This window comes from Ascaphus truei, chromosome 2 (genome assembly GCF_040206685.1).
Source record: "Ascaphus truei isolate aAscTru1 chromosome 2, aAscTru1.hap1, whole genome shotgun sequence".
NCBI lineage: Eukaryota > Metazoa > Chordata > Amphibia > Anura > Ascaphidae > Ascaphus > Ascaphus truei.
In genome coordinates this window covers 418280665-418292168 of record NC_134484.1, presented here as the reverse complement: position 1 = coordinate 418292168, position 11504 = coordinate 418280665, and the positions used below count along the sequence as shown (strand labels likewise).

General features: G+C 41.0%; 1 protein-coding gene across 1 annotated transcript in view; it reads left to right on the top strand.

Annotated features, from left to right (window-relative positions):
• Nucleotides 1-7046: 7046 nt before the first annotated feature.
• C2H10orf67 (chromosome 2 C10orf67 homolog) overlaps nt 7047-11504 on the top strand; it is a 167127-nt gene continuing 162669 nt past the window's right edge. Inside the window, 1 exon segment of the mRNA XM_075587570.1 lies at nt 7047-7236. Within this exon segment, the coding sequence (XP_075443685.1) occupies nt 7142-7236 (95 nt within the window). The 5' untranslated portion in view covers nt 7047-7141.

Below are 11504 nucleotides of genomic sequence, written 5' to 3'. Positions count from 1 at the left end.
GCCGCTTGGTGATCTCCATCTGATCCTGTGTTCGATGTCCAGGGTCCGCCAGGGGCGATCCCACCCTGGAGATAGTCTCTGTCTCTGGGCACAGACTTGAGCCCAAGTCTTCTCTCGGGAAGCGCAGCGCCGCTGTGTCCCTATCTAACACTAGCGCTACTGTGACAGGATCCCTAACCTAGGGCCTGTCCCTGTAGCACCATAAACTGGGGAGTGAGGACCTATCTGGGACCTAAGGGATTAATAGCCTGCTCCACTCCCCTAACTCTTCCCAGTCCTGACTCTAACTGATAACTCCCAGTGCCTGCAGCAACGCACTGCAACCGACTGGGTGCGTACAGCAACCGTGCTGCACAACCACTGTGCCTTCTTGTCAGGCCTCACAGCACTGCCAGCCGTGACCCTGACAAGACAGCACTCACACACTCACTAAGGGCAGCGTCCCTATCTTGGGCCGTCCCTTAGCAATTACCCACTAACCTGGTGGGGAGTTGGGGCCTACCTGGGATGTGGGGGACCTTACACAGTGCAGGAGCTTCACTCGCTCCCTGCACCCTTCCTTCCCCTTCTGCTCCCCAGCTCCAACTAACGTAAGTGACAGGGCCCCTAACCTGAGGGCTGTCCCTGGCAACACTCACTCTACTGGGCGACTCAGGACTATCTTGGGCCTTGGGGGCTGCTGGCCTAGTGCAGGGAGTCACTGACTCCTGCACCCTACCTCCTTCCCTTGGCTGCTCCTGGGTCTGACTGCCCTGCGTGCTCCAAGCCTGCAAAATATATCTATCTGCACCTGCAGAGTCATCCTCTAGCCCTATTGGCTCCCTGGTGTCATGTGGCTCTACCCCATGGCACCCTGGAGGCTGACAGTCCTGCACTGCGCATGCGCGAGCTATCTGTGGGCCTCCCGCGCTATTGGGCTCCTGCGCATGCGCAACAACACTCACAATGGCGGCGCCCTGCTCCGCGAGCCGCCGGGACCCTAGCGACTGCGGCCTTAGCAACGACCCGATCGCGTCCCCGGCAACCGGCCGCATCTCGAGGTAGGTCCCTGCTCCGGCCCCCTCCTTTGGAAGCAGCCGTCGGGTCCGTCGCGGGCCCCGGCGGCACCCGCGACCGCACTGCTCCAAAGGAGGGGGTTCTCAAGGAGCTGCTGGAGACCAGGGCTACATAAGCTAGTAGCATTAGCTGGGAAGTTCTATGTCGGCTATTTGTACACCTGATGTGTCTTCCCCTATGTGGATTGGTAACAAACGGGGAAGTTTCTTTCTACCACTGACACAAGTAAAGTTGCCGACTGCTATCTCAGATGGGAGATTTACAAACCTAATTTGCTCATTTGTAAATGTAGAGAATGGTTCCAGGAACCACTGGGCCCATTTTTAGCTTAGAAATCTCCTATTCCACTTGAAAACCACCAGAGACTATAGCTGACAGAATCTGGTGCCAAAAACGTGCTGTTTAATGACAGAACATGGAATATATATATATCAAAAACAACATAAAAATTAAGTAGCGCTAAAGAGGATGTGAAATACCCTAATAAATGATAAATTATAATAACATATTTAAAATATTAAAATAAATTAAAATGACCACAATTTAACCTAATAATATCTACAAACCATAACGTGATAGTGAGAAAAAAAAAGGAAAATCCAAAATGAATGTTCCACTCAACCAAAAAATCCAGAGAGAAATATAGTCCCAATAGAAGATCCAGGGAGCGTCTTTGCAGCTTTAAGGGGAGTGGTATAGCCAACCACTTTTGATATCTATGAACAAAAAACAAACAAAAGCGCAAGCTCCATAGCACGTAACTGAGTAAAAAATAAGATACATTTATTTTAAAAATCAGCAACCCTTAAGAATGTGCACTTACAGGATTTTAAACAGAACCATTCATGGGAGAGAAATCTCTATTGTGGTCATCTGCGGTGGTAGGGTGAGTCCCAGGTTTGCAGAGTGGATGTAAACAGCTCAGGTTCACCATGAACTCCTATCCCAAATTGGCAGCAAGATAAAAAGGCATCCAATGCCTGCATGTCCTTTGCTCCCTCTCATACAATGGTTGCTAGCACTTGAAATTACCGCCAGCCGGAGTGCAGGAAAGCCAGGGACTCCAAATACACCAACACGAACGCGATGACGTCACAGCTCTACGCGTTTCGTCACACTGCGGCAACTTCGTCAGGAGATATGTGATTGGTCAAGGACAGCCAATTAAATAGGCTGGATCAAGTAAACCTATTTTCACATTGGTACTAAGTTTCACCACAAATCGTATAACTCTAAAATTACTATAAATATCAACATTACAATGAACAACAACAAAAAAACATCAATAATTATGTTGTTCACATCATACAATGAAAATAGCTCAAACTAAACAATTTAATTATGTATAAACTCAACTAACACATAACGTGTTAGAGAAAGCTGTCCCACTATTACCAATCTAAGTTTCATCAAATATGGAAGTATATATATATATATATATATACCAAATTAAAATTAAAGCCTAAACCTATAATTTTAGTATAAAAAAATATTAATAAATCAATATATTAATTAGAATATAATAATATAAATATATAAACAACCAAATACCACTACACCATATAAAAATGAATTATAGAAAAATCTAAATAAAATTGAAAAAATATATTAAAGTCAACCTATTTAATTCCTTGTGTGATGAGAACAACATTCACAAAACAATCTTTACATTAAATGTACTGTACTAACAAAAATTATATAATTGATAATTCACATAGTGCATTAATTAAAATTATATCTAATTACATATAATAACAATTGTTACATTAAAAAATAACTAAAATTATAAAAAGATAAAGGAAAAAAAACTGGATTAACTATTGAATAACACCTACTCTAAGGAAATATCATATAATATAATATAGAGGAATCCCCTCCAAAAACACAGAACCCCCATCCTAGGATAGGGGGAGAGGAACCGAACTAGCAAGCAGAGCAGCAAGGCAGAGAACAGCAAGGCAGGACACTAAACCAGTGTGCTAGTATCCAAGCACTCATTAAGAGCCCTGGGAGAAAGTGTACCAAGTGAGTATATCCAAAAAGACTCTCTCATACATAGTATCTTAAATCTATCTCCCCCTAATAGGGTACTCGGAATACTCTCAATACCCATAATAACAAGTCCCTTGGGATCCTTTTGGTGTACTTGGGAAAAATGTCGAGGAACACTGTGTGCCAGCACAACCTTAATGATGGAACGTCTGTGTTCCAGGAATCTGACACACAGTGCTCTTTTAGTGCGACCCACATATTGCAATTGACATGGACAAGATAAAACATACACTATATATGTGGAGAGACAGTTGATTGAACTTTTTAATGTATATTTAGACTTGTTGCTAAATGAAGAGAAAGTATCCGACAGATGCAGATGTCCACACATTAGACATCTAGATCTACCACACTTAATGTTTCCAGACACTAACTGTGAACCACTATTCTCAACTGAAGTATCACTAAGTCTACTTGGGGCCAAGATGTTCTTGATATTTAGACCCTTGCGGAAGACCAGTGGTGCCACAGTGGACAACTGACTGCTGAGATGTGGATCTGAGAGCAACACTTTCCAGTGGCGATTGATAATTTGTCTAATTTTGTGGGATTACCCATTAAATTTTGTAATAAACTTAACCCCACAGTTGTTTGTGTTGATATCTGTCAAAGGCATGGATTGTTTACACTGTTGCTAAATTTCTAAAAGTCTGGATATTGTGGCTAGCACAAACAGACATCCCAGGAGTAGATGGTACTTCAATTTTGCAATGATAGTAACAGAAACACGTTCTCCGCTGACTCACAGGAGATGGGAAATAGATATTTGGAGCCTTGCAAGGGAGATGTAGATTTGGGTAGCAGAGGTACAGGCCACGCGGGAGGAACTGCCTAGAGAGGTGGCAAGGAACAAGCTAAGAGCAGAAGAGGACAAGTGTGAGGATCGAGAAAAGGACAGACCTCTCCTCCTCTCCCCCCCCCCCCCTATTTTAATTTTTTTTACATTTTCTCCCGTACACATTTCCAATCCCTCTTTATCGTTATCTTATTTTTTTTTAGTTACATATATGATTGAAGGCATAACTATGTTGCTTTATATACAGACCAATGTATACCGTGTTATATGATGACACATTTTCAATAAAATATGAGCTATAAATTTTTTTGTTTAAAAATGCCGGGGATCGCGCTAGGCTTCTGTATCTTTTCAGTTACCTGGAGGTCCAGCAACATGTCACCATGTCAACCGGCATCAAATTACGCCGCGGGGTCATGTGATGTCACATTGCCATGGCACACATGACGTCTCATGACCCCGCAGCGTCATTTGACGCCGGAGCCGTACGGGGAGGGGGGGACGTGAGCCGGAGGGGAGAGGAGACAGGGGGGCGCATGTTTGTAAGTTTGCACACCCCTGCCCTTTCATACAGTGCTTCCACTGCTGCAAGGTATTCTGGGAAATTACACACCTTGTCACCTTTTGCCTGAAATCCATTTTTACATGGAACCCTTATAAGCTACTGCTCGCTGTTCACACAGCTTTTAAGAACAGCATGGGATTAGATGCAAAGCCAGTGAAACCACTCACAGACAGCTGTTAAGACCGTTACCATTAAATTAACATTTAAAGGCATATCCCACCTCAGAGGTCATTCCTATCAGATATGCACCTCTTAATAACTCTCACACAAGGCAAATCACTGCACTAACAATGGATCAGCTTCTATAGCTACATTATGTGGATGACATCATAACGCACCATGGAGATGGCCTCCGCTGATCTCCACTACTGCATCGGGTAAAGAGAAAGGCAATCGGAAAATAGAAAATACATGCTATTAAACACATGATAGAGCCAACATGTAAAATGAATAATACTATATACAATTTTTTTTACCTAAATCTATTTCAGATCATTAATATAAAAACACCATTCACAAGATTCATTGTTATATTCAAAGCATACCAAACGGTGCCTCTGTTCCCCACACATTTTGGATGAACAGAGGCACTGACAGGGCACTCGAATATCAAAAGTCAGTTATCACTCCAAATAGCATACATTGGCAATCATATAAAATAGAATATACAACATAATAAAAGTATATACATTAGATCTTGACAATGACCAGCAATCGATGAATCTTCTATCAAGAAAACCGCACAAAGATCATTCAAACCCTGAGGCATCTGAGCCCGCAGGGTAAAGATCCAATATGCCTCCCTGCGTAACAGTTTTTAAGAGTTATTTCTGCCATTTTTAGATGGCAAAATATGTTTGGTGCCCTCGGGCCGCTCCCATAAATGCCCATGTGGCCTTTGTTAAATCAGCAAAACTGATTGCACATTTAAAGAACGAATGGCACAACATAGGTACTTCAAGAAAGTATCCTCGGATTAACCAGCTGTTCAACATTACCTGGAATCAGGCCAACAAGTTCCATCACTACACTACATGCACATTGATCAGGTTCTGGCATCACCTAGAGGGGGTGACCAAGAGACTCCTATAACTGAAATGCCATTGGATACACACTCTGGATACCCTGCAGCCTAAGGGCCTTAACACTTACCAGAATGATGCTTGCTTTCTCTACCTTTACTCAAATTGACCCATTATTGACACTTGTTGACAAATGATGCTGCGGGGTTGTGTGACGTCACATGACCCGCGACGTCATTTGACATCATATTACCAAGGCAACCGTGACGTCACATGACCCACGGCGTCATTTGACGCGACGTTGCCATGGTCACGTGTCCTGAAGCCGGCTGAATCCCAGTAAGTATAGGTTGCAGAGGCCTAGCACGGTGCCCCAGCATTTAATTTAAATGCCTTGGGGAAGAGCGCAGGACCTTTGCAACCGCCCGCGCCCCTCCAAAAAATCTTACGCCCCCCAGTTTGCACACCGCTGGTTTAGACAATACTATTGTAGAAAAGAGATTAATTCTGAGCATTAAAATAGACATAACCACTCTTTATATTCTGCTTAATATTAAAAATCAACACTAAAGCAAAAAAGTAATGGTAAGTCATTAAGGTCCAACAGAAACCTTTATAACAAAAACAAGTTATCAGTTTGAAAAAGCGTATCACCTTAGTATGAACACAGGATGAATCAATATGTTCTGCAGACATAATTTTGTCCATGGGAGGGGTAGAATGTATTCAGTTTATTATAATACATCTGTTATGATCTGTAGCTCTTCTGGCGGAGATTAATATCAAATCAATAATCTGCGGCAGATGAGGAAAGCTTTCTAGCGGCAAATTACCACAAAACACATCTTTAACATGTAGAGACGAATACATCTTGGTAATGATATGAATATATTAAAGGGTATTTGACAAAATTGTTTTACGTTTTTCGACAGGACCAGATACAGTGGAATGTCTGTTTTCTGCCCTATTTAATACAGGAAGTGGAAACATCATTCCTAGATGTACTTTACTATGAGGCGGAAACAAAAGCCCTATATATAAAATATTCTACTCTCTCTGGAGGCCATTTATTCATAGAGCAGCCTCCTACTGTCTTCAACATATTACTGGTTCACGTAAACCTGTCCCGGTTGACCCTTAAAGTGATCTGAAGAGTTGCATCATGTATTTAACTTCTTTGCTTCCATTTTGTCATACTTATCTCTGCAAGTGATTTAGTGTAAGAAGTATCATATTTGTGGGGTTCCTATGCGAATTGTTAGAGAGCTTTGCCATCATGTATTAGAACTTTGCCCCAGGAAAATAACTATTTTGCTGCCTGAAATTGTTGAAAGTAGCAGTTACTTTGTTTTAATGGTGCATAGCAGAAGGAATTCTGTCATGTAACACCTGCTTTATAAAATACTGCAGAATAAACATGTTGTGCTTAGATTTTATTTGCATATGAAACGATTTTTTCACTACATATCACTATGGTATTGCCCACACCAAAGATGGCCGGCAGGCGGCGTTCAGGTTGCCTCTTGTTTCTTCCTCTCATGTGTCCGGGAAGTGACGCTATTCCGCCCTCCTGGGCTACAGCTGCCGCCCCTGCCTTGTTGTCATGGTGACAGACGCCGGACGCTCCGTGGTTGAAAAGTGCTGCGGGATATGGAGCACAAGGAGGGTCCCGAGAGATCCGTGTGCGGCTCCCATGAGGATGTGCAGGATCTGGAGATCTACGTCGGGGAGGAGATATCCCTCAGGTACACAGGCTGCAGCATCTGCACTCGTTATGTATCCTCTCACACACACTCCTTACGTAACCTCTCACACGCTCCTTACGTAACCTCTCACACGCTCCTTACGTAACCTCTCACAAACTCCTTACGTAACCTCTCACACACTCCTTATTAGGGCTCTTACCAGAAATTCAACGTTTTCACTAATTATTAGGGCATCTTACAATAATGGTGTGCACTCTTCATTAGTTATTAGGGTACTGACACGTCATTTGTATGACCTTTTCTCTTATTGTTAAGGCTCCTCCAGCAATTTTTTTATTGTCTTGTAGTACTTATTATAATAACTGTGTGTCATATAAATCCTCTTCTGCCTCTGTTGCTGTTGCTCCATGCCATCACTTCCTATTTTGTTCACTGACACAAGCTGGGCAATATATAAGAGAAAAAACTTTGATACTTTCATGTTAATTACAACTTGGTAAGATGCCTCTCAATGCGTAAGCAGCGTTTTAACATTTTTTGTTGGTTTTGTTTAACAGAATCGTGTCAGGCGGTCTCCTGGAGCGGTACCGTGTTGTTGTTTTCTTCAGGGACCTTCAGTTACCATGATATTTACCTTTTTATAGGTGCTGTGTTTCTGGTTCCTTGTGGAATATCACTGTGGCTGCCACCCGAGTCTCACTGCTACATGGCAATAGAAAGCCGCAATGTCACCAAAGCATGGCGTTGCCAATTCCAATTGGATGACCACAGCATCCATTTTTTTAAAATTGTATTTTCATTTTACCGGCTCATAAGGTAAATATCTCAGGAACTGGGGAGGGAATAATACCGTGGTTCTGCTCTAGGCCACCACCCAGTCCTGATTTTGCTTTAACACTTTCAGTGCCCAATGATATTGGTACAACATCATAATAAGTGGCACACTGGGGTCCTTATAACGTTTCGTTTGTTTCTAGTGGAGATCGGAATGGAAGAGGAATAATACCTCCTCTTCCCTTTCTGGAGTCAACGCAGATCACTACACTAGTGATTACTTGACCCAGAAGTCACCATCTGTCTGGCGTCCAGCAGCTTCAGTTAATTGAGCAGTATGCACTGCTCATTCTTTGTTTAAGTACATTTTTTTTGCTGGGGGTTCTCCTGCAGAACACCATTCTGGTCCTTAACTGGTGAGTCCTGCAGTTTTCCCCTAAAGTTTTCCCATCCCCAGGTGTGCCCGAATATTCATGGCCACCATTCTGCTTACTGGCTGCAGTTAGCAGTAGTGATTGATGCCCCAAATAATGGATGACCTGCCAGGTAGGAAGATGTTCTCTGGCCATCTTAATTGCGAGCAACCTGCTAAAAATATATATATATTTCCAGAACTGGCAGTTAATGTTTTGTAGAATCAGTGTCATCCTACAATGGTAGATCTTCCTAATGTATGTTCTCTTTGTTTTTTGGAGGGATGGGTCGGGCATAATTTGGGAATGGAGTAGAACTGCAGAATTATTGACATGTTACTGCTACAAGGTTCTGCAGAGCATTGGTTTGGTTAAAAAAACGGCTCTAGCCACAGTGGCATCCTGGTCGTGGAGTGAACGTTTACCTGTCCCCTCACAAATGCAATGCTAACTGTAAATGCTGTTTGTTATGGTGCTATTTGAAATGAGACTTTATGAACACTTTTTTTTTTTTACATATCTTAATCACTTTGCACACAGAGGGGCCTGCAACACAGTACACTGTAAACCCTTGTAGCAGCAAAGCAGTTTAAATTTAAAATAATCCTAAAAGATGATGTGAGTCAGAGATTTCTATCTATATAGCAATGATAGTAAAATAAAGTAAAATTGGGAATTTATACAGCGCTAATAATTATGTAACCCAAAACAAATACAACAATAAACGGTGCATAAACGACGTTTTCCAGACTTTCATTGCTGTGCCACGCTGTTTGGTGATGTCTTCCTTTTGACACATGAATGCTATGTCTTTACCTCCCATTTTCTTCTTCACTCCCCTCCCTGTCACCTTTCATCCAACCTTATCACTTCTCTGTCATGTTTCTATTCTCTCTCTATTGTATCTTTCCTTCTGTGTTTCCTGACCTCTTCCCTTTCTCATAACACTCAATACACTCTTTAGGAGACATGTCTTCCAGTTCCAAAACCAGGGTAAATCTGCACCATATTTATCAATGCAAATATTTCATTGAGTTTAACGGATTCCTTTTATTTAGTAAATCTGGTGCAGCTTTTTTCTCCGGTTTTGCAGCTGGGAGACTTGGATACATATTCCCTTCTTTGTCCTTTGTTTCTCTTTTTACCTCTATCTGTTTTAATCACACAGTACAGCTTAATCTTACCTATTTTTCACTGCTCTCACTACTAATAAACATCATATACATTTATAGCCATTCAAGCAGATGTAATAATTCCTAGGGGTTTGTGACAAATGTCAATCCCACTTGACACCACACTCACTTCATCTACAGAATGAGCAGAGAAAAGAGAACCTACCGCACTCAAAACAAAAATGAGCCACAAACAATGAATTTATTTAAATTGAAATTTTTTAGAAACCCATTGTTTGTTACATAGTAGATGAGGTTGAAAAAAGACATATGTTCAACCTATATTAAATTTAGACAACCGATACTTCTCCTATGTTCGTATTTACAGTATATTGATCCAGAAGAAGGTAAACAAAAAAAACACCATGAAATGTCATCCAATGCTGTCTCATAAGGGGAAAAATAAATTCCTTCCTGACTCCAAATAAAGGCAATCAGATTACTCCCTGGATCAACATCCTTCGCATGTTTACTTATTTGGTATATCCCTGTATACCTTTCTTTTCTAAAAAGATGTCCAACCTTTTTTTGTATCTGCCATCACAGTCTCCGTGGGTAATGAATTCCACATTTTACCTGCCCTTACTGTAAAGAACCCTTTCCTTTGCAGCTGGTGAAATCCAATTTCCTCCAACTTTAGCGGATGACCCTGTGTCGTTTGCACTGCCCTTGGGATGAATAGTTCTGTTGAAAGCTCCTTGTATTGTCCCCGAATATATTTGTATATACTGTAGTTAACATATCCCCTCTTAGACACCCCTTTTTCTAATGTAAATAAATCTAATTTAGCCAGCCCTCCCCCTAATAAGTCACATTTTCTATCCCCTTGTTGCTTATTTTTGTTTTGAGTGTTGCAGTTTTCCCCTGCTCTAGCTGTGTTGAGGGATCTGCGGCTCGCCATATCGCCAGTTCCAGCACCTCTTGTATTTCTTTACAGAGACGTTAAGTAGGTGAGTGCCCACCCTACCCATTTCTTTTGAGCTTCATCTACAGAAAACTTTCTGCTGTGATTAATGAATACAGGGAACTGTTTTATTTTTATTTTTCCTGTGGGATTTACATTGACAATATTACTAATAAAGAAAACTATTATTGAAGTAAAAATACATTATTGTAGGGAATAGCTGTCAGTCTCACATAGCAGGCAAATAAAGAAACAAACCACTCCTCCATGCAATTGGATGTCTTAGGAAAATGGATTACCTGTAAAGTGAAGGTTTTACACTTTTTTTTTTGTGTGTGTGTGTAAAATGTTTGTTTTTATTTTTAGCCGGTCCTGTGTAATAATATTTTTTGATACTTCTAGTTATACAGTTTTATCTGTTTGGATACTGATCGTGAACAAACCTCTTGAAGTGACGTCATACATGATGCTCATAACTACTGTACAAAGAAAGAAAAGTGGCAATTGAAAATTTAGCACGGGATGCTATGACCCATAAACAGTCTGACTCTTATTGTAAAAGAGGTTACAAAAAAATTATTGTTGAAAAAAAAACAAAACAACAAAAAACTAAAGCATATGATTACCATAGGCACATTAAAAGTTTCTAAAAAAAAAAAAAATGTACATACTTAAAATACTGTCATCAATTAATTATATTTAACCTATTAAACATGCCACTATTTTCTTTGGTCCTAGTAAGACAATGCTTTTAATAAATCGCCTTACTCATTGGATTTTATGTGCTTCATTTGTTGAACAGAAATTAAGCACCACGCAGCTCTAATATTCTCTTCTTTGCATGTATGTGCATCTCTATTTATATAGCGCCATCCATGTAGATAGCGCTTCACAGCAGTAATACACGTGACATAATAATATAACATATAATGGGATTAAGCTCCTCAGACATACAAGTAACACTGAGAAAAGGAGTCCCTGCCCCGATGAGCTTACAATCTAAGTGGTAACTAGGGAGAATTTAAAGAGACCATAGGAAGGTGT